The following is a 24,588-nucleotide window of genomic DNA, read 5'->3' as shown; positions in this document are numbered from 1 at the left end:
TGTGTAGGAGGCTCCCTCTGGTGGCTCTGTGAAGCTATCCTAAATATCCCAAACCAGTACCACGGCAACACGTCATTCCATTTTCTGAAGTCCCACAATGCACAGGCACATTAAAAATCTTCATTGTACGTTTATTTTAATAATTGTTATTCAGACTCATTTCATAGTGAAAATACATGCTTAAACCTTAAACATACATTTATAGAAAATGAACTCTGATTAGCCGAGGTGATGTTTATTAGTGTCATGCTGCCCTCGTCAGGTGATAGGCTATTACTACAGCTACTCCATTAGTCTAGTTCTACATTATAATGAGGACAGCTCCCTCTAGTGGTTATATTTTGGGTCCACAAATAGTTCTTGGTAAAATGTGTCTACTATTAGAGCTGCATTATGTGTACTGAGACATATTTTCAAAGAACTTGACATTGTTTATTCTGTAATTACTGTATAACTATATATAATTTTAAAATGTCATTTGTAACTGAGGGTATTAAAGGGTTTTGAGTATCATGGATATCACAGCGATGAAGCTGATGATGGTGATGAAGGAGGGTCTTCATTTTGCCTGTCTGTTGGTGAATTTGACTGATTCCTTCCGTATGTTTATCTCTCGTGACATTTGGCACCACACGCAGGGACAGCAGAAGGATGAATAGACACAGTCATTACAGATAGATCCCTGAGAGAGAGAGAGAGAGAGAGAGAGAGAGAGAGAGAGAGAGAAAATGGGGGGGTTAAATGTGTTAATGACCTCTAATAGAGAATATGTTATAATATTCAATGAATCAAATATACAGACACTGCAGTAAATCCCAGAGACTGATCACTTAAGCAACTCAACAGTTTAAACTAATACAGTGCTATTTGCTTCTCTAAATACAGTGGCCCTACAAAGTATTTGGACACTTTAACCATTGATTAACTTTAGTAAAATTCTTCAGGTTACTTCATAAAATGTTTAACAGAATGATGCTTGTTTCAGAGATAAATGCTTTTAGCACAACATTAGACTGATGGTAGACTTTTTTGTGTGGAGTAAACCTCTAGATAGATTCCAGACTGCACTGCGGTCTGCCGTCTGCACTACAGCAGAGAGGTACTGGGGCTGTTTTCCTCACAGTGGTGTCGATGAGTGTTCATTGATGGGAGCATGAACTCAGAACGAGATCATGCTCAAATGATGATGATCTAAAACACTAGCCAACTTTTAAAAGAATACTTTGCCAAAAACTCAATTGCAGTTACAGTGAATGGTCTGTTTAAAATAAATGTCAATTGCTTAGACATTTTTGTTCCCTATGTTAATGATTTCAATACATTTTTAAGCATGGCATGAATGTCCAAATACTTTTTGAGGCCACTATACTTGTTACCTGTACAAGTTACTTGTACACAGCACTGAATTGCATTTATTTTCTTGCTGAAATTGTGTACATGATTTCTGCATACAAAAAAAACTAATAACACAATCTTGACTTTCAATTCCTTTGGTCGATAATTGAGTTGAAGTAACATATTTTATTCATGTGGAAACCATGTACACATTTCAGTGATATGTCGCTTGCATGCAAAGTCAGTGGCATGCATTGCTTTACAGTGTGTGAAAGCTGCAGTAACACATTAGGCTGAACAACCGAACTTTGAAGCTGATATTCCCTGTTGCCATAGTTACTACTCTGGGGTTTTGTAGGGCAGTGTAGGACATGAAAGAGTTCCTGAAGGTGAATACACACAATCCTTCATCATGCACCCCTTTCACCCCATCCTAACCTCAATGTGGTAGCGCTCACGCACTGATGTCCTCATTGATAAGGTTATTGGTGGAATGAAGCCAAACTCGAGCAGTGGTAACCAAAAACACTCGCCGTGATTCTTGGCTGTGCTGCAGGCAATACATGGCAGGCACCAGAACGAGTAACAACCTACAGCACAGAAGATCACAAGATAAACGTTAGCAGGTTCAGGTCAGAGAGAAAGCCTTTCAATATCCAGTTACCGTGTTGAACAAGACAGTTTCACAGCTAAACTCTGCTTTAAAATATCTCTATACTTGAAATCATCATCAAAATTAAATGAAGAATCAGGCTGATCCTCCACTCCTAAAAATAAAGGTTCCTCAAAAAGAGTTCTTCAGAGCGATGCCAGAGGAACCAGCTTAAGTCTTTTAGAACTTCTTTGTGTGAATGTGGATTCTCTAAAAAGAATTACTGTGTGAACTTCAGAGGCCAGATATTCTTTTCCAGTCAAATTAAGCAATGGCTGGTCAATTTTATTAACTTATGGCAGTATTTAGAAGGATGGGATGTTGAGTCATAAATCTAGTCTAGTCTAGTCGCCTACAGGAAGCTTAACATACAAGTATGCAGTGTATCATATAAGTAACTGTGCAAAGGCATTAATGTAAAGTTCATTGTACTAAAACAAGAAGTGATAAAATAAAAAGAAAATATTAATAATAAAAAATAAGAATGATAACAGGACAAAAAACTATTTCATTTTCTCTTATTATTTGAAATCCAGTTGTAACGGGGAGCGAGGAGGTGGACGCATATGTGGAGATAAGCAAGATTTATTAAGGGCAAATCCAGGGTCATAGTCGAAACGGTCCAGGTTCATAGATCCAACACAGATTGATCGGGGGACAGACATGACAGAAACCAGAATCAAACAGAACAAACAACTGTACATAGACCAGCACAAACAACAGTGCAGATAACACCACCAGGACAACCAACAAACAACAACGCAAAGACCAGCAAACACAAGGGGCAAACACAGGGCTTAAATACACCAGGGCTGATGAGGGACAGGTGGAAACAATCAGGGGTGGAGTCATGAAACGAGGGGGCTAGACGAAAACGCACATAGGCTAAACCAAAACACAAACACATGTACAGGACTGGGAGGGGCCAATCGTGACACCAGTGAACTCTAAATTGTTTTGCAGCGCAGTCAGCTACCTTTTTTTTTTACATCATACATTTTTGTGTCCACACTTTGCCGTTATTACATCTTGCATTTCTTCTGAAGACTAGCTTTCAGTTTTTTTCAGAAATCATGGGGCCAGTCCAGTGAGTAAACGATACGTGACATGCAAAAAGTACTGGATGTTTAATGTGGATAAGCAGGTTTCACTCATTGCAAGAAACCTTAGTACTTCTCCATCAAAACTTCACAGAAAAAAAAAAAACACCTCAAAGTGACTTATTAATGTAGATGTGTGTCACAGTGAAGATCAGGGATCATAGTAACCATGATGTCATTTAAATAATCACTGAATTTTAGCAAGAAGGACATTTATGTTCCTCACAGTCTGTTTATTTTTATGACTTTGTGTTTAGGAGAAAAAGGCCTTTTCATTTTTCTAAGCAACAAACTAGTCATGAATCCAGTCTGACAACATTCCCCTTTAATGTGGTCTTCTCAGGTTCAGAATTTTCTGATTAAATTACTAAACAACTCAAGGGCGCTATAATTGGTGGCACTATCATTAAGATGAAAGACAAATTCCTGTAAAAGCTCCAGTCACACTTCTGCACCACTGACTGATTTTTGTCCATGCACAGCAGATGCACAAGATTAGGATGAAAATGCTTTGATTTCCAACTAATTGTCAACTGACTCCTGACCATGGTTTATAGACAGTGAGTCAGATAATGCAGTGTTAGCTTCAGTACAGATTTTTCTTTCATTTCTTACTACACTGTAAAGAATTTATGTAAATTTATAACTGAAGCAGTGCAGTAAACTACTGCATTCCTTAGATACAGCATATTGCTGTAAACAGGCAGATGCAAATGGTCAGAGATACAAGATAATCTTCTTATCAAAGAAGCTAAAATGTTGGATTTTGTGCACTCTTGAGCAGACTCTGAATATCACAGAGATGGTGGCAGAGCTTCCCCGCATTTCTTGTTATGTTAGTTTTCATTATTTTTCCTTTTTTATCTACAGTCCATTTCACCTGAGCTTTTGGTTTTAATGTTATTCCTACCACAAAGGTGCATTTGAATGTATTTTTATATGTTTTGTTATTCCAACCATGATGGTGTTTTGTGTTTCAGTAGTTCCTCCTGTAATGTTAGTGAAGTATTATAATTTTATAAATAAAAACACATAAATCAACAGTAAATTTACTGCAATTTTACACTAAAATTAATTTCTGATATCTGATCCCTATAAATAAAGGGTTCTTTGAAGTGATGCCATACAAGAACCACTGTTGTGTTTTCTATGAAATAACGCCATAACACCCTTTTTGGCACTTTCTGGGGTAAGCCCACCAAATTGTCTGTGTAAATAATGCCAATTTAATAAAAGGCAAAATGATTTGATGCGAACTGTTCTAGAGAAACTTGCAGTCAGAGTTGTTCACAGTGATGGTGATAGGAACCAGATGACTGAAGTGTATATTTGAAAGCTCCCTTACAGAAAATGATTTTATGCAATGTCAGAAATGTGTTTCTGAAGCCTGAGACGTTGTTTAGAGATAAGAATTTAGCCTATAGCATATTTTTAAAATACATTCTTGAATGAGAGCTACATACCTTAAGACAAAATAATCTCTATAGAAACCTTTTTGTCAGTGTTTTCTGAATAAATGCCAATGACCTGTCATATGGCAAAGAAAATCTCCATGCATGTGGTAGTTTTGTAACAATATTCCAGCAGTCAAGCAGAAAGAAGAGATTCAGGTCCTTTAACTACACAGCACAGCTCTCTAAAAACAGTCATAAGCATATGAATGTTAAACTCTCAGAGGGACCATCTGCACAAACTCGCACACACAGCCACACACAAAGCAATGGAAACTGTCAAACACGCATACAAATGAACTCACACTCAGGTACGTTGTTGTAGAAGTCGAAGATACCTGAGCTCCACTGGCTGAGAGCAACAGCCTGGGGCTGCTGGACCATTGTCTTCGCCATGGTGTCTACACATTCACACACATAAATATATAAACAAGGACAATGACATATGAGCATTGCTGTGATTTTTGGTTGGTTTCCCACATCGAGATTAAGCATGATCTTAAACTAAAAACGCTTTTTGGAGAAACATACAGACAATGCAGTTTAACATGAACAAGTGTAATCCATGACCATAAAACCACGCCTTTTTCATCAGATACCAGAAAAGACTCTCCACATGAAGCCATGTGTAACTTAATAGTAATACTTTACTTTAGTAGTAACCTTTCAGTAGATGCTTATATGAAGAACCATTTTTGTCAATGAGGTGTATGAGTGTGAAGAACCTTTTTAAGGAAACCTCCACATAATGGACAGGTCCCAGAGATAACCCTCGAAATGGTGGATTTACATTATGTAAGAGTTATTTATATCCTCACACTTATACATCTCATTTACAAATGGTTCTTTAGATAAGAAAATGGTTCTTTTATGGCATCACTCAAAGAACACTTCTGTGGCACTTGTGTTACAGAGCAAACTGTCCACTATAAGACTATTTGTTCAGATGAGTAAATAAGTTTTACTGTCTTACCATCTAGCTTGAGCACAAGACACATACAATGGATTTGTGTCATTTAGAAACAAAGTTTGCATAAATATTCAGAGAAATCCATAATACTTTTTCAAATTAGTGACTTGCACTGACAGCTATTAGTACAAAAAAACAGTTTTTTGCATTTGTAAGTAAAGTGAAAATGTTACCAGCTCTTCAGAGTGATGCTGTAAATGAACTACATTTGGCTTTCTATAGAATATTTCAGTAGATCTATTAAATACTTTTAAATTAACTCAAAAATCTATATCAAGAATAAACCAAAGCTAGTGGCAAGTGCTAGAAGTTTACTATTAATGGAATCATGTAGCCACCTACCTGTGTGTTCTGGACAGCCAAGAGAGAGAGACACACACACTTAAGAACTGATCACACTTAAGCTGCAGGATGAAGATAAAATGACAGGTACGTGACACATTCCAGTATGTGTCACTGGTCCAACTCATCAGGTGTGTGTACACTAGAAGGATGCCATACCATTGTCAGACTGGATTTGTCTTTTCACTTTGATTTATTATTCTGTTTATATATCCTATATGGGCTGATTGCACTTAACGGAGATTTTCTGATATCCCATTCTAAATCTATAGGCGTTCATACGGAATTGTTCCCCCCTTTGCAGCTATTACAGCTTCCACTCTTCTGAGAAGCTTTCTACAAGATTTTGGAGTATGTCTGTGGGAAATTTTGCCCATTCACCCAGAAGAGCATTTGTGAGGTCAGACACGGATATTGGACAAGGGGGTCTGGCTCACAATCTTCATTGTAGTTCATGCCAAAGGTGTCCAGTAGGGTTGAGGTCAGGGGTCTGTGTGGGCCAGTCAAGTTCTCCACACCAAACTCATTCAGCTAGGCCTTCATGGACCTTGCTTTGTGCACTGGGACTCAGTCATGCTGGAACAGAAAAGGGTCTTCCTCAAGCTGTTCCCACAAAGTTGGAAGCATAGAATTGTCCAAAATGTCTTGGTATGTTGAAGCATTAAGGTTCCCCTTCACTGGAACTAAGGGGCCTAGGCCAATCCCTGAAAAATAAAAAACCCACAACATCATCCCTCCTCCATCAAACTTTATACTTGGCGCATTGCAGTCAGGCAGATGACATACTCCTGGCAATCACCAATCTCAGATTCGTCCGTCAGACTAACAGATGGAGAAGTGTGATTCATCACTCCACAGAATACGTTTCCACTGCTCCAGATTCTAGTTGCAGTGCACTTTACATCACTCTGCCTGACACTTGGCATTGTGCATTTTAATGCTTGTCTGTAGCTGCTTAGCCATGAAAACCCATTAAATTAAGCACTTAACACATAGTTCTTTTGCTGATGTTGCTTCTAGAGGCAAAAGGCACTGTGCACTTAAGCACTCACTGGCCTCACTCTGTGAGTTTGCGTGTTCTAAACTGTTGTTTCTCCTAGATACTTCAATTTCACAATAATACCACTTACAGTTGACAAGGACAGATCTAGCAACACAGAAATGTCACAAACTGACTTGTAGCAGAGGAGGCATCCTATGACATTGCAATGTTTAAAGCTACTGACTACTTCAGTATGAGCCATTTTACTGCCAGTGTTTGTCTATCAAGACTGGATGGCTATGTGCTAAATTTTATCCACCTGTTACCAAAGGTGTGGCGGAAACAACTGAACTCAATAATTAGGAGTGTCCCAGTACTTTTGTCTATATAGTACAATATATAGTACTTTTGTCAATATAGCAGATTAAGTCCATCAATATTGAAATATTAAATACATAGTAGCATCAGCGTAGAGTAAGGCCATGATTCCAAGGAGATCACCTCTAACCACATGGTACACATTACTGGTGGTTATGCACACATCTCATTCTCAAGAGAAGCTAAAATGATTCTACTATAGCGTTGCTACAAAAAACTCTTTTTGGAACATTTAAGAGTAATAATAATGTAATCTACCATTAAGGAACCATAAAGCCAAAGTTATTACAGTGAGAACTTGAGAAAATGGAAATGAAAATGGAGAACCAGAAGACCCGGTTTACAGTGCATAGAATGCAGATCCTGTTATTTAAGTTTCTGTTTGTTTGAGCTTTGCCTGACATTTCCAAGATAAACAAAGCATATTGAAAATAAAAGGAAAATTTTCCTCATAAAAAAGGCACATACCACTCAGCAGCCTACAGTCAAACCCCGTAACCTTGAAGCACCAGTGAAGCTGCCATGTGACATCTTACATCTTACTAGTAAAAATTTGACACAACTACAAGAAACATGTCTCAAGCAGAATAGAGTAAACATCTCAAGCACACAGAGATATGCTTTTACAACCTCTGGCCCCACAGACTAATTTATTATTATCACTACAATAATTGTCAGTAGCTGCTACACATTATCATTTGAAAACTCCAGCTGTGCATAAATTTCATGATGAATGGACCAATAGAATTGGTTCAAAATCACATATAATAATTCCATACATTAATAAATAGATACATAAACTTGCATCACAAGTTAAGAAGATTTTGTCTTCTCCTTTGAGGGTAACACTGTGATACAAGGTGAAACTGAAATGTGCACTGTTTGAAATAAAGGTTCTCTGCAGGAACATTTTTTGTTCAGGTAAAAACAGTATAAATGTACACCCAAAGGTAGAGGGTAGGGTTGCAACGGTATGAGATTTTCACGGTATGATAACCGTCTCAGAAAATACGCGGTATCACGGTTATCGCGGTATCCTCCACTGCTGCTGGTCCACAAGTCTGTGGTGGCTGAGTAACACACAGCTTCCTTTAGCTGTTCTTCAACACTTGCTCTCACATCTTGGTACATGCGAGGGATTTCACTGGTGGCAAAGTATGTTCTTGATGGAACTTGGTACATTGGAATAGCTTTTTTCATCAGGTGAAGGAAACCAGGTTTTTCCACTGCTCTTAAGGGCATCATGTCTTTGGCAATAAAATACGCCACAGCATGATTCAATTCTTGGGCTTGTTTAGATGAGGGATCTAACTTAATTCCCTTTGCAAATGACTGTGTGACAGTTGGCTGAGCTGGATCAGGAAATTTCTTTGCACAGCTAGCTTGTCCCTAAACCAATAACAGAATAATAATATTAATCAATTATATTTATAATAATAATAAAAAATAAATATATATATATATAAATATATATATATATATATATATATATATGTGTGTGTGTGTGTATATATATATATATATATATATGTGTGTGTGTGTGTGTGTGTGTGTAAAGATCCTGTATTTAAAATATTCAGTACAATTATTTAAGTTTAATTATTTAATTATTTAATATCTGAGCCTGTGTGCGTGTCTGACCAACTACTGTTGTAAACGTCCGTTTTACTGCCAAGTTAATATAACCAGAGACTGCAGAAAGAGGGGACTATCTATTTTATACATGATCCTCACAATAGAGGCACGTCAGATTTTAAATATAAACTCATGCAAATTAATGGCGTCTTTCACGTTGAGTCCGACTCCGGAAAAATCCAAATTAGTCTGTGAGGACCTGAACACGGACACGCGCATCCACCACAGCCCGCGCTTCATAGCCACGGGCATAACGTTACTTCCAGCACCTGCATGCTCATAGTTCGGATGACTCAGCACTTTTGCGGCGCTTAACGCGTGGGCTGTGCACGAATACAAAGATGGGTTTTATAGTCGAAATTTCACGCATTTAGGGTCGGACTGAAATTATAAACGAGCACAGCGGGGTGGTGTTCTCGGAGATGGGAGAACAGGTTAGAGGTATTCCCTCCTTTAGCTGCCACTTTCCTGCCACATTGATTACAAATCGGATTCCCATCCTCGCGTGCATTTGGCGGGTATCCGAAGTAGTCCCACACTGCTGACTTTAGTTTAGCCTTTTTTTAGGGGGACGGAGATTTGTTAAGTCTGTGGCACTCTCTGCCATTCTCACTGCTGTGTGCTTGTGTGACTGAAACGGAGCGGAGCTGCGCATGCGCGGGTGAGTTTCTGAGCTGGGTTGTGTTTTACCGGTAATGAGCAAATGCCCACGGTATGATAACCGTGCATTTTAATACCGTGGTATACCGTGGAACCGGTTACCGCTGCAACCCTAATCCTAAATATCCCAAACCAGTACCACGGCAACACGTCATTCCATTTTCTGAGGTCCCACAATGCACAGGCACATTAAAAATCTTCATTGTACGTTTATTTTAATAATTGTTATTCAGACTCATTTCATAGTGAAAATACATGCTTAAACCTTAAACATACATTTATAGAAAATGAACTCTGATTAGCCGAGGTGATGTTTATTAGTGTCATGCTGCCCTCGTCAGGTGATAGGCTATTACTACAGCTACTCCATTAGTCTAGTTCTACATTATAATGAGGACAGCTCCCTCTAGTGGTTATATTTTGGGTCCACAAATAGTTCTTGGTAAAATGTGTCTACTATTAGAGCTGCATTATGTGTACTGAGACATATTTTCAAAGAACTTGACATTGTTTATTCTGTAATTACTGTATAACTATATATAATTTTAAAATGTCATTTGTAACTGAGGGTATTAAAGGGTTTTGAGTATCATGGATATCACAGCGATGAAGCTGATGATGGTGATGAAGGAGGGTCTTCATTTTGCCTGTCTGTTGGTGAATTTGACTGATTCCTTCCGTATGTTTATCTCTCGTGACATTTGGCACCACACGCAGGGACAGCAGAAGGATGAATAGACACAGTCATTAAGGACAGATCCCTAAAAGAGAGAGAGAGAGAGAGAGAGAGAGAGAGAGAGAGAGAAAATGGGGGGGGGGGGGGGGGGGTTTGGTTTAAATGTGTTAATGACCTCTAATAGAGAATATGTTATAATATTCAATGAATCAAATATACAGACACTGCAGTAAATCCCAGAGGCTGATCACTTAAGCAACTCAACAGTTTAAACTAATACAGTGCTATTTGCTTCTCTAAATACAGTGGCCCTACAAAGTATTTGGACACTTTAACCATTGATTAACTTTAGTAAAATTCTTCAGGTTACTTCATAAAATGTTTAACAGAATGATGCTTGTTTCAGAGATAAATGCTTTTAGCACAACATTAGACTGATGGTAGACTTTTTTGTGTGGAGTAAACCTCTAGATAGATTCCAGACTGCACTGCGGTCTGCCGTCTGCACTACAGCAGAGAGGTACTGGGGCAGTTTTCCTCACAGTGGTGTCGATGAGTGTTCATTGATGGGAGCATGAACTCAGAACGAGATCATGCTCAAATGATGATGATCTAAAACACTAGCCAACTTTTAAAAGAATACTTTGCCAAAAACTCAATTACAGTTACAGTGAATGGTCTGTTTAAAATAAATGTCAATTGCTTAGACATTTTTGTTCCCTATGTTAATGATTTCAATACATTTTTAAGCATGGCATGAATGTCCAAATACTTTTTGAGGCCACTATATTTGTTACCTGTACAAGTTACTTGTACACAGCACTGAATTGCATTTATTTTCTTGCTGAAATTGTGTACATGATTTCTGCATACAAAAAACTAATAACACAATCTTGACTTTCAATTCCTTTGGTCGATAATTGAGTTGAAGTAACATATTTTATTCATGTGGAAACCATGTACACATTTCAGTGATATGTCGCTTGCATGCAAAGTCAGTGGCATGCATTGCTTTACAGTGTGTGAAAGCTGCAGTAACACATTAGGCTGAACAACCGAACTTTGAAGCTGATATTCCCTGTCTTTGCTGTTGCCATAGTTACTACTCTGGGGTTTTGTAGGGCAGTGTAGGACATGAAAGAGTTCCTGAAGGTGAATACACACAATCCTTCATCATGCACCCCTTTCACCCCATCCTAACCTCAATGTGGTAGCGCTCACGCACTGATGTCCTCATTGATAAGGTTATTGGTGGAATGAAGCCAAACTCGAGCAGTGGTAACCAAAAACACTCGCCGTGATTCTTGGCTGTGCTGCAGGCAATACATGGCAGGCACCAGAACGAGTAACAACCTACAGCACAGAAGATCACAAGATAAACGTTAGCAGGTTCAGGTCAGAGAGAAAGCCTTTCAATATCCAGTTACCGTGTTGAACAAGACAGTTTCACAGCTAAACTCTGCTTTAAAATATCTCTATACTTGAAATCATCATCAAAATTAAATGAAGAATCAGGCTGATCCTCCACTCCTAAAAATAAAGGTTCCTCAAAAAGAGTTCTTCAGAGCGATGCCAGAGGAACCAGCTTAAGTCTTTTAGAACTTCTTTGTGTGAATGTGGATTCTCTAAAAAGAATTACTGTGTGAACTTCAGAGGCCAGATATTCTTTTCCAGTCAAATTAAGCAATGGCGGGTCAATTTTATTAACTTATGGCAGTATTTAGAAGGATGGGATGTTGAGTCATAAATCTAGTCTAGTCTAGTCGCCTACAGGAAGCTTAACATACAAGTATGCAGTGTATCATATAAGTAACTGTGCAAAGGCATTAATGTAAAGTTCATTGTACTAAAACAAGAAGTGATAAAATAAAAAGAAAATATTAATAATAAAAAATAAGAATGATAACAGGACAAAAAACTATTTCATTTTCTCTTATTATTTGAAATCCAGTTGTAACGGGGAGCGAGGAGGCGGACGCATATGTGGAGATAAGCAAGATTTATTAAGGCAAATCCAGGGTCATAGTCGAAACGGTCCAGGTTCATAGATCCAACACAGATTGATCGGGGGACAGACATGACAGAAACCAGAATCAAACAGAACAAACAACTGTACATAGACCAGCACAAACAACAGTGCAGATAACACCACCAGGACAACCAACAAACAACAACGCAAAGACCAGCAAACACAAGGGGCAAACACAGGGCTTAAATACACCAGGGCTGATGAGGGACAGGTGGAAACAATCAGGGGTGGAGTCATGAAACGAGGGGGCTAGACGAAAACGCACATAGGCTAAACCAAAACACAAACACATGTACAGGACTGGGAGGGGCCAATCGTGACACCAGTGAACTCTAAATTGTTTTGCAGCGCAGTCACCTACCTTTTTTTTTTACATCATACATTTTTGTGTCCACACTTTGCCGTTATTACATCTTCCATTTCTTCTGAAGACTAGCTTTCAGTTTTTTTCAGAAATCATGGGGCCAGTCCAGTGAGTAAACGATACGTGACATGCAAAAAGTACTGGATGTTTAATGTGGATAAGCAGGTTTCACTCATTGCAAGAAACCTTAGTACTTCTCCATCAAAACTTCACAGAAAAAAAAAAAACACCTCAAAGTGACTTATTAATGTAGATGTGTGTCACAGTGAAGATCAGGGATCATAGTAACCATGATGTCATTTAAATAATCACTGAATTTTAGCAAGAAGGACATTTATGTTCCTCACAGTCTGTTTATTTTTATGACTTTGTGTTTAGGAGAAAAAGGCCTTTTCATTTTTCTAAGCAACAAACTAGTCATGAAACCAGTCTGACAACATTCCCCTTTAATGTGGTCTTCTCAGGTTCAGAATTTTCTGATTAAATTACTAAACAACTCAAGGGCGCTATAATTGGTGGCACTATCATTAAGATGAAAGACAAATTCCTGTAAAAGCTCCAGTCACACTTCTGCACCACTGACTGATTTTTGTCCATGCACAGCAGATGCACAAGATTAGGATGAAAATGCTTTGATTTCCAACTAATTGTCAACTGACTCCTGACCATGGTTTATAGACAGTGAGTCAGATAATGCAGTGTTAGCTTCAGTACAGATTTTTCTTTCATTTCTTACTACACTGTAAAGAATTTATGTAAATTTATAACTGAAGCAGTGCAGTAAACTACTGCATTCCTTAGATACAGCATATTGCTGTAAACAGGCAGATGCAAATGGTCAGAGATACAAGATAATCTTCTTATCAAAGAAGCTAAAATGTTGGATTTTGTGCACTCTTGAGCAGACTCTGAATATCACAGAGATGGTGGCAGAGCTTCCCCGCATTTCTTGTTATGTTAGTTTTCATTATTTTTCCTTTTTTATCTACAGTCCATTTCACGTGAGCTTTTGGTTTTAATGTTATTCCTACCACAAAGGTGCATTTGAATGTATTTTTATATGTTTTGTTATTCCAACCATGATGGTGTTTTGTGTTTCAGTAGTTCCTCCTGTAATGTTAGTGAAGTATTATAATTTTATAAATAAAAACACATAAATCAACAGTAAATTTACTGCAATTTTACACTAAAATTAATTTCTGATATCTGATCCCTATAAATAAAGGGTTCTTTGAAGTGATGCCATACAAGAACCACTGTTGTGTTTTCTATGAAATAACGCCATAACACCCTTTTTGGCACTTTCTGGGGTAAGCCCACCAAATTGTCTGTGTAAATAATGCCAATTTAATAAAAGGCAAAATGATTTGATGCGAACTGTTCTAGAGAAACTTGCAGTCAGAGTTGTTCACAGTGATGGTGATAGGAACCAGATGACTGAAGTGTATATTTGAAAGCTCCCTTACAGAAAATGATTTTATGCAATGTCAGAAATGTGTTTCTGAAGCCTGAGGCGTTGTTTAGAGATAAGAATTTAGCCTATAGCATATTTTTAAAATACATTCTTGAATGAGAGCTACATACCTTAAGACAAAATAATCTCTATAGAAACCTTTTTGTCAGTGTTTTCTGAATAAATGCCAATGACCTGTCATATGGCAAAGAAAATCTCCATGCATGTGGTAGTTTTGTAACAATATTCCAGCAGTCAAGCAGAAAGAAGAGATTCAGGTCCTTTAACTACACAGCACAGCTCTCTAAAAACAGTCATAAGCATATGAATGTTAAACTCTCAGAGGGACCATCTGCACAAACTCGCACACACAGCCACACACAAAGCAATGGAAACTGTCAAACACGCATACAAATGAACTCACACTCAGGTACGTTGTTGTAGAAGTCGAAGATACCTGAGCTCCACTGGCTGAGAGCAACAGCCTGGGGCTGCTGGACCATTGTCTTCGCCATGGTGTCTACACATTCACACACATAAATATATAAACAAGGACAATGACATATGAGCATTGCTGTGATTTTTGGTTGGTTTCCCACATCGAGATTAAGCATGATCTTAAACTAAAAACGCTTTTTGGAGAAACATACAGACAATGCAGTTTAACATGAACAAGTGTAATCCATGACCATAAAACCACGCCTTTTTCATCAGATACCAGAAAAGACTCTCCACATGAAGCCATGTGTAACTTAATAGTAATACTTTACTTTAGTAGTAACCTTTCAGTAGATGCTTATATGAAGAACCATTTTTGTCAATGAGGTGTATGAGTGTGAAGAACCTTTTTAAGGAAACCTCCACATAATGGACAGGTCCCAGAGATAACCCTCGAAATGGTGGATTTACATTATGTAAGAGTTATTTATATCCTCACACTTATACATCTCATTTACAAATGGTTCTTTAGATAAGAAAATGGTTCTTTTATGGCATCACTCAAAGAACACTTCTGTGGCACTTGTGTTACAGAGCAAACTGTCCACTATAAGACTATTTGTTCAGATGAGTAAATAAGTTTTACTGTCTTACCATCTAGCTTGAGCACAAGACACATACAATGGATTTGTGTCATTTAGAAACAAAGTTTGCATAAATATTCAGAGAAATCCATAATACTTTTTCAAATTAGTGACTTGCACTGACAGCTATTAGTACAAAAAAACAGTTTTTTGCATTTGTAAGTAAAGTGAAAATGTTACCAGCTCTTCAGAGTGATGCTGTAAATGAACTACATTTGGCTTTCTATAGAATATTTCAGTAGATCTATTAAATACTTTTAAATTAACTCAAAAATCTATATCAAGAATAAACCAAAGCTAGTGGCAAGTGCTAGAAGTTTACTATTAATGGAATCATGTAGCCACCTACCTGTGTGTTCTGGACAGCCAAGAGAGAGCGACACACACACTTAAGAACTGATCACACTTAAGCTGCAGGATGAAGATAAAGTGACAGGTACGTGACACATTCCAGTATGTGTCACTGGTCCAACTCATCAGGTGTGTGTACACTAGAAGGATGCCATACCATTGTCAGACTGGATTTGTCTTTTCACTTTGATTTATTATTCTGTTTATATATCCTATATGGGCTGATTGCACTTAACGGAGATTTTCTGATATCCCATTCTAAATCTATAGGCGTTCATACGGAATTGTTCCCCCCTTTGCAGCTATTACAGCTTTCACTCTTCTGAGAAGCTTTCTACAAGATTTTGGAGTATGTCTGTGGGAAATTTTGCCCATTCACCCAGAAGAGCATTTGTGAGGTCAGACACGGATATTGGACAAGGGGGTCTGGCTCACAATCTTCATTGTAGTTCATGCCAAAGGTGTCCAGTAGGGTTGAGGTCAGGGGTCTGTGTGGGCCAGTCAAGTTCTCCACACCAAACTCATTCAGCTAGGCCTTCATGGACCTTGCTTTGTGCACTGGGACTCAGTCATGCTGGAACAGAAAAGGGTCTTCCTCAAGCTGTTCCCACAAAGTTGGAAGCATAGAATTGTCCAAAATGTCTTGGTATGTTGAAGCATTAAGGTTCCCCTTCACTGGAACTAAGGGGCCTAGGCCAATCCCTGAAAAATAAAAAACCCACAACATCATCCCTCCTCCATCAAACTTTATACTTGGCGCATTGCAGTCAGGCAGATGACATACTCCTGGCAATCACCAATCTCAGATTCGTCCGTCAGACTAACAGATGGAGAAGTGTGATTCGTCACTCCACAGAATACGTTTCCACTGCTCCAGATTCTAGTTGCAGTGCACTTTACATCACTCTGCCTGACACTTGGCATTGTGCATTTTAATGCTTGTCTGTAGCTGCTTAGCCATGAAAACCCATTAAATTAAGCACTTAACACATAGTTCTTTTGCTGATGTTGCTTCTAGAGGCAAAAGGCACTGTGCACTTAAGCACTCACTGGCCTCACTCTGTGAGTTTGTGTGTTCTAAACTGTTGTTTCTCCTAGATACTTCAATTTCACAATAATACCACTTACAGTTGACAAGGACAGATCTAGCAACACAGAAATGTCACAAACTGACTTGTAGCAGAGGAGGCATCCTATGACATTGCAATGTTTAAAGCTACTGACTACTTCAGTATGAGCCATTTTACTGCCAGTGTTTGTCTATCAAGACTGGATGGCTATGTGCTAAATTTTATCCACCTGTTACCAAAGGTGTGGCGGAAACAACTGAACTCAATAATTAGGAGTGTCCCAGTACTTTTGTCTATATAGTACAATATATAGTACTTTTGTCAATATAGCAGATTAAGTCCATCAATATTGAAATATTAAATACATAGTAGCATCAGCGTAGAGTAAGGCCATGATTCCAAGGAGGTCACCTCTAACCACATGGTACACATTACTGGTGGTTATGCACACATCTCATTCTCAAGAGAAGCTAAAATGATTCTACTATAGCGTTGCTACAAAGAACTCTTTTTGGAACATTTAAGAGTAATAATAATGTAATCTACCATTAAGGAACCATAAAGCCAAAGTTATTACAGTGAGAACTTGAGAAAATGGAAATGAAAATGGAGAACCAGAAGACCCGGTTTACAGTGCATAGAATGCAGATCCTGTTATTTAAGCTTCTGTTTGTTTGAGCTTTGCCTGACATTTCCAAGATAAACAAAGCATATTGAAAATAAAAGGAAAATATTCCTCATAAAAAAGGCACATACCACTCAGCAGCCTACAATCAAACCCCATAACCTTGAAGCACCAGTGAAGCTGCCATGTGACATCTTACATCTTACTAGTAAAAATTTGACACAACTACAAGAAACATGTCTCAAGCAGAATAGAGTAAACATCTCAAGCACACAGAGATATGCTTTTACAACCTCTGGCCCCACAGACTAATTTATTATTATCACTACAATAATTGTCAGTAGCTGCTACACATTATCATTTGAAAACTCCAGCTGTGCATAAATTTCATGATGAATGGACCAATAGAATTGGTTCAAAATCACATATAATAATTCCATACATTAATAAATAGATACATAAACTTGCATCACAAGTTAAGAAGATTTTGTCTTCTCCTTTGAGGGTAACACTGTGATACAAGGTGAAACTGAAGTGTGCACTGTTTGAAATAAAGGTTCTCTGCAGGAACATTTTTTGTTCAGGTAAAAACAGTATAAATGTACACCCAAAGGTAGAGGGTAGGGTTGCAACGGTATGAGATTTTCACGGTATGATAACCGTCTCAGAAAATACGCGGTATCACGGTTATCGCGGTATCCTCCACTGCTGCTGGTCCACAAGTCTGTGGTGGCTGAGTAACACACAGCTTCCTTTAGCTGTTCTTCAACACTTGCTCTCACATCTTGGTACATGCGAGGGATTTCACTGGTGGCAAAGTATGTTCTTGATGGAACTTGGTACATTGGAACAGCTTTTTTCATCAGGTGAAGGAAACCAGGTTTTTCCACTGCTCTTAAGGGCATCATGTCTTTGGCAATAAAATACGCCACAGCATGATTCAATTCTTGGGCTTGTTTAGATGAGGGATCTAACTTAATTCCCTTTGCAAATGACTGTGTGACAGTTGGCTGAGCTGGATCAGGAAATTTCTTTGCACAGCTAGCTTGTCCCTAAACCAATAACAGAATAATAATATTAATCAATTATATTTATAATAATAATAAAAAATAAATATATATATATATATATATATATATATATATATATATATATATATATGTGTGTGTGTGTGTGTGTGTGTATATATATATATATATATATATATATATATGTGTGTGTGTGTGTGTGTGTAAAGATCCTGTATTTAAAATATTCAGTACAATTATTTAAGTTTAATTATTTAATTATTTAATATCTGAGCCTGTGTGCGTGTCTGACCAACTACTGTTGTAAACGTCCGTTTTACTGCCAAGTTAATATAACCAGAGACTGCAGAAAGAGGGGACTATCTATTTTATACATGATCCTCACAATAGAGGCACGTCAGATTTTAAATATAAACTCATGCAAATTAATGGCGTCTTTCACGTTGAGTCCGACTCCGGAAAAATCCAAATTAGTCTGTGAGGACCTGAACACGGACACGCGCATCCACCACAGCCCGCGCTTCATAGCCACGGGCATAACGTTACTTCCAGCACCTGCATGCTCATAGTTCGGATGACTCAGCACTTTTGCGGCGCTTAACGCGTGGGCTGTGCACGAATACAAAGATGGGTTTTATAGTCGAAATTTCACGCATTTAGGGTCGGACTGAAATTATAAACGAGCACAGCGGGGTGGTGTTCTCGGAGATGGGAGAACAGGTTAGAGGTATTCCCTCCTTTAGCTGCCACTTTCCTGCCACATTGATTACAAATCGGATTCCCATCCTCGCGTGCATTTGGCGGGTATCCGAAGTAGTCCCACACTGCTGACTTTAGTTTAGCCTTTTTTTAGGGGGACGGAGATTTGTTAAGTCTGTGGCACTCTCTGCCATTCTCACTGCTGTGTGCTTGTGTGACTGAAACGGAGCGGAGCTGCGCATGCGCGGGTGAGTTTCTGAGCTGGGTTGTGTTTTACCGGTAATGAGCAAATGCCCACGGTATGATAACCGTGCATTTTAATACCGTGGTATACCGTGGAACCGGTTACCGCTGCAACCCTAGTGGGAGGAGGGGAAGGGTCAGGATAAGAAAGACCGAGAGGCAGAGAACTACCCCTCGGAGGAATAGAGCCAGCTGGCGTTAGCTCACTAGGCACCCCGGTTTCCTACACCCGGCCGCGGCGCAGGGAAGGCCGGCCCTGGGCCCGAAGCGGCCACGACCCCAGGACACCACCGCGCTCCAGGCCGGCGCCCGCCCACACAGCTGACACAGCACAAAACATACACACCCACAGGCACACAAGAGACAACAATTATCACACATACACATACTCACAATTACAATACACATACTCACAATTACAATACACATACTCACAATGACAATACAAACACAAACAACACACACCCACACGCACACAAGAGACAACAATTATCACACATACACATACTCACGATTACAATACACATACTCACAATTACAATACAAACACATACAAACACACACACATACATACCAACACAAACACACTCACCCGCACAAACTTCACACACACCCATATACACGCAAACACAGTGGTCCTGGGTCCAGAACCAACCGGCCCTATGTGGTTGTCCCCCTACTTGAGTGCCCCACCCCTCCTCCCGGGAGGCATCCAGAATCCTGGAATGCCAGACAGACACCCCGGCGCGCCCCAGACCCCCCACCACCCGGCGGTGCGCCCAGGGGGGCACAGACCCCTCCAGTGCAGGGAGGAGCCCAAACGGGGGACGGGCGACCCCAGGCGCCAAGGCCCCAGACCCCGCACCCCGGCCCACACAGAGGAGGCCAGCCCCCCGGATGGGGCCAGCACCCACCCCCACGGGTCCCCAGGTCCCCACCCCAAGACCGTGAGCGCACACATCCAGGCCCCCCACCATCAACAACAGGGCCCGCACACAGAAACCGCAGAGCGGCAGCCCCCATCTCCAGTCCAAGAGCCATCAGACACCCAAATCCCCCAGCCCACCCCCAGCCACCTGCTGGGTACACCACAAGACAAGACTACAGCCGGTTACCCCCATCACGTGATGGAGCTGATCAGTGGGGACCAGAGGGATTCAAATGTAGTCAATTGATTTTTAGTGGTAGCAGACATTCTTTCCAGACTAATGTGGTCTAGAAGTAGGTTTCTGTAGTGAGTGATACATAAATAATTTTTTGGTTTCCACTTCATGAGGATAGTTTTCTTAGCGATGCATAAGGCAGTAAGAACTATATGTGATATATTCGTTTCTATGTTTAATTCACTTATATCACCTAAAATGCACAGTTTTGGTGAGACTTGGATATCACAATGGAACCATGTGGATAAGTCTTCACATATTATCTGCCAAAATCTCTGAACAGGCATGCAAGACCATATAGCATGCATATAATTTTCAATATAATTACCTGTGCAGTTAGTGCATATATTTGTTTCTCTGAGGCCCATTTGGAACATTCTGTGCCCTGTATAATGTATTCTATGGAGAGTTTTGTATTGTATAAGTTGTAAATTTGGATTTTTAGTCATTTTAAAAGTATTTAGACATATCTGTGTCCAGAAGTTTTCATCCGGGATGATGGAAAGATCTCTCTCCCATTTTGTAATTGGAAGGGATATTGAATCATTAATTTTTAATAATAACTTGTATATTTTTGATAACAGTTTAGGGGTATAGAGGTTTAGAAAGTCTGTTATCCACACAGGGATTTCTAGATTTAGATTACTTAGATTAAATCTTGCCTGTATGATGGACCTCAATTGGTGATATTCCAGAAATTTGCTACTGCTAATTTCATATTTTAAAATAAGATCTTCAGATGAAATAAAGGTCCCATCATGAATAACATGTTCTAAATTATTTATTCCTTTTTCTTGCCATTCTGAAAAATTCAGTACTGTCTTTTTCCGACATATATCGGGATTGTTCCAAATGGGTGTTAATTTACAAGGGATTAGTGAAGACTTAGCCATCTTTAAGAATTCCCACCAGGCTATCAGGGTGATGCTTATTGTAAGGCTTTTAAAGCAATTGTAATGTTTAATGCTGGAGCTAATGAGAGGTAAGTCAGATATTTTCAATTTCCCACAGAGTGTTTGTTCCAGATCCAGCCATGGACTGCCTGAGCGGTTTGATTTCATCCACCTTGAAACATACCGTAGTCTATTGGCTAAAAAATAGTGATAAAAATTTGGTAGTTCTAGACCACCGCTGCATTTTAGCTTTTGTAAAGTCTTCAAGCTTATTCTAGATGTTTTACTTTTCCATAAAAATTTAGAAATATATGAGTCTAGCGACTTAAACCAAGCAATAGAAGGTTTATTAGGGATCATTAAGAACAGATAATTTACTTTAGGCAGAATCATCATTTTTATTGTGGCAACTCTCCCCATGAGAGATATAGGTAGAGAGTTCCAACGTGTGAGATCGTCCTCTATTGTTTTTAGTAGAGGAATATGGTTCAGTCGTACCAGATCTGACAGCCTGGGAGAAAAATTTATACCTAGATATCTAATGTTGCCCGACTGTAGTGATGTAGTTATGATGTTCTGAAATTTACAATTCAGAGGCAAAACTGTTGATTTACTCCAATTAATGGAGTAATCTGATACAGATGAGAACTTATCTATAAGTGTGATTGTCTTTAGAAGAGCGGTTTGTGAGTTCCCGAGGAAAAGTAATACATCATCAGCATAAAGGCTTATTTTATGGTCTGTATTTTCTGTTTGGATTCCTTTGATGTTTACATTCTGTCGGATTTTTGCTGCTAGTGGCTCAATGAAGATGATAAACATTGAGGGAGAGAGTGGGCAACCTTGCCTAGTTCCCCTCTGCAGACTAAAGCTTTGTGAAATAAGATCATTTGTCCTAACCCGTGCATTTGGAGAGCTGTATAATGTTTCGATCCAGTTTATAAAGGATGGGCCAAATCCAAATTTATGTAGAACTGCTAACAAAAATTTCCAATTTACCCTGTCGAATGCTTTCTCTGCATCTAAAGAGACTACTATTTTTTCTAATTTGTTAATGGAACAGTAATCTATTATATTTATTAGTCGGCGTGTGTTATCGGCCGAGTGCCGGCCCTTGATAAAACCTGTTTGGTCTGAATGTATAATATATGGAGTGATTTTTTCTAATCTTCTTGCGAGAACTTTGCAAATAATTTTAAGGTCTACATTAATAAGAGAGATCGGGCGATAGCTAGATGGAAGTGTTGGGTCTTTGCCTGGTTTAAGAAGCAGGCTAATGTTGGCAGAGTTCATGTTTGGAGAGATTGTGTGGTTATTCTTGATTTGAGTCACCATCCTGAAAAAAGTAGGTTCTAACACAGGCCAAAATTCTTTATAGAATTCTGCTGGGAAACCGTCTGGGCCTGGGGCTTTATTATTTGGAAGGTGCTGTATTGCCTTATAGAATTCAGATGATGAAAACGGTGAATCAAGAGTTGTAATTTGATCCTCATTTAATTTAGGAAGATTTATGTCATTAAGAAATTCTTCAGTTTCAGCATCAGATGGATTAATCTGTGATGAGTATAAGGCTTCATAAAAGTCTTTAAAGGAGTTATTTATTTGTTGTGGGTCATGAGTAATATTACCGACCGAGTCTTTAATAGAGTGAATAGCTGTTTTTTCTTTATTCAGTTTTAACTGATTGGCCAGGAATTTTCCAGATTTATTTCCATGTTCAAAGTTTTCCAGACGCAACCTCTGCAACATAAATTGTGTCTTCTTATCAAGTATTTCATTTAATTCCAATTTAAGTTTCCTCAGGCTGTTAATTATATTTTCTTGTGGTGATGCAGCATAGGCATTTTCTAAAGATTTAATTTTCTGTTCCAATTCTAATATAAGTGTTTTTTCTTTATTTTTCTTTTGTGCGCAGTAAGAAATTATTTTACCCCGCATTACTGCCTTTCCTGCTTCCCATAGAACACATGGCGATATTTCCGGCAGATTATTTTGTTCTAAGTATATAGCCCGCTCTCGTTTAAAATAATTAATGAAATCTTGTTCTTTAAGTAATGATGTATTAAATCTCCAGTTCCTAGTTGGTGGTGTAACTCGTTTCTGTGTCAGAGACATAGATACAGCTGCGTGATCACTAATAGTGATAGGATGTATCTGAGTGTCTGTGATTTCCGTCATCATGGAGCTACTGACTAAAAAGTAATCCAAGCAGGAGTGGGAGTGATGTACTTGTGAGAAAAAACTATAATCTCTCAGAGTGGGGTGATGTGAGCGCCAAGCATCGCAAAGACCAAAATCCTTCATGTATTGTTTAAGAATGTCTGCAGACTGCCAGTTTCTTTGACTCACTGCTGTACTGAGCCTGTCAATCTCTGCATTAAGTACCAGGTTGAAGTCCCCTCCTATTACAAGTGTGGTGTCAGAGTGATCAGCAAGTGAGGTGAAGAAGGTATGAAAGAAGGAGGGATCATCAACATTTGGTCCATATATACTGGCAATACATAAATCTATATTCTGAATAGATAGACTAAGTATTATAAATCTGCCTTCGGGGTCTGACATCGTGTTTCTAATAGAGAAGTTTATCCTTTTGTTAATTAATATAGCTACACCTCTTTGTTTAGAGTTGTAACAGGCTGAGTACATATGAGGAAACTGTGAAGAGGAGAGTGTGTGTGCAGATGTTCTGGACACATGTGTCTCCTGTAGGAACACAATGTCAGCCTGTAAGTCGTTTAACCGGTTAATAATTTTCACCTTCTTCTCCCTTGAACCAACTCCACGCACATTCCATGAAACAAACCTCAGTGTGCTCATATTGAAATTAATCGAGAAAGTGTTGCGTGCTCACTGAAGATGTGTGTGTGTGTGGATGTGTATGTGAGTGTACATTGCATGTTGTGTGTCCTGTATAGCATTGTGTGTGTTGTGTAGCAAACATGTTGGATGCAGAAAGAAAAGGAAAGGGTGCTCCAAAGTGACAAATATAGCAAAAGAATGAGGGGGAAAAAAAAAAAAAAAAAAAAAAGAGAGAAAAAAAAATAATAATAATAAAAATAAAATAAAAATAATAATAATTACTTAACATAAAGTCCACTATGCTGTCTGAACCGGCATTAATTGTTATATACAGACATGTAAAAAAGAAAAAAAAACAAAACAAAGAAGATAGAGAAAAAAGGCGTTTGTATACACAGGTCACCTGATCAGTATAGCCATGGCGTGGTTTCCTGGTCGCGATAGAGCTGTCCGTTTATGTAGAGTTTGTCCACCGCGATGACAGCTCGTGAACCTTCTTGAATATGTTTTTTCCGGAGAGGGAACAGGATTTTGCGTCGCTCCAGGATCTCTTTAGGAAACTGATCGTTGACGCTGAAGTCCGTTCCTCTCAGCTCCCGTCCGCGGCT

The 24,588-nt window shown here is 38.9% G+C and overlaps 2 protein-coding genes across 3 annotated transcripts; both read right to left on the bottom strand.

Annotated features, from left to right (window-relative positions):
• Window positions 1–115: 115 nt before the first annotated feature.
• Window positions 116–5,877, bottom strand: LOC119262571 (cornifelin homolog B-like). Its single transcript, XM_037535474.1, has 4 exons — window positions 5,851–5,877; window positions 4,844–4,939; window positions 1,774–1,925; window positions 116–682 (listed from the first exon to the last, which is right to left on the bottom strand). The coding sequence occupies exons 2-4, from the start codon at window positions 4,932–4,934 to the stop codon at window positions 560–562; spliced, it is 366 nt and encodes a 121-aa protein (XP_037391371.1). The 5' UTR covers window positions 4,935–4,939; window positions 5,851–5,877; the 3' UTR covers window positions 116–559.
• Window positions 5,878–9,699: 3,822 nt separating this feature from the next.
• Window positions 9,700–15,513, bottom strand: LOC119262572 (cornifelin homolog B-like). Of its 2 annotated transcripts, none has more exons than XM_037535484.1 (4): window positions 15,459–15,513; window positions 14,452–14,547; window positions 11,383–11,534; window positions 9,700–10,266 (listed from the first exon to the last, which is right to left on the bottom strand). In XM_037535484.1, the coding sequence occupies exons 2-4, from the start codon at window positions 14,540–14,542 to the stop codon at window positions 10,144–10,146; spliced, it is 366 nt and encodes a 121-aa protein (XP_037391381.1). In that variant the 5' UTR covers window positions 14,543–14,547; window positions 15,459–15,513; the 3' UTR covers window positions 9,700–10,143. The 2 variants fall into 2 exon arrangements, with proteins under 2 accessions (XP_037391381.1, XP_037391389.1); XM_037535492.1 differs by having other exon boundaries at window positions 14,485–14,547.
• Between the last annotated feature and the right edge of the window lie 9,075 nt (window positions 15,514–24,588).

Source organism: Pygocentrus nattereri, chromosome 2, assembly GCF_015220715.1.
Source record: "Pygocentrus nattereri isolate fPygNat1 chromosome 2, fPygNat1.pri, whole genome shotgun sequence".
Classification (NCBI taxonomy): Eukaryota; Metazoa; Chordata; class Actinopteri; order Characiformes; family Serrasalmidae; genus Pygocentrus; species Pygocentrus nattereri.
The sequence above is the reverse complement of the archived record's forward strand: the minus strand, read 5'-3'. Positions and strand labels throughout refer to the sequence as shown.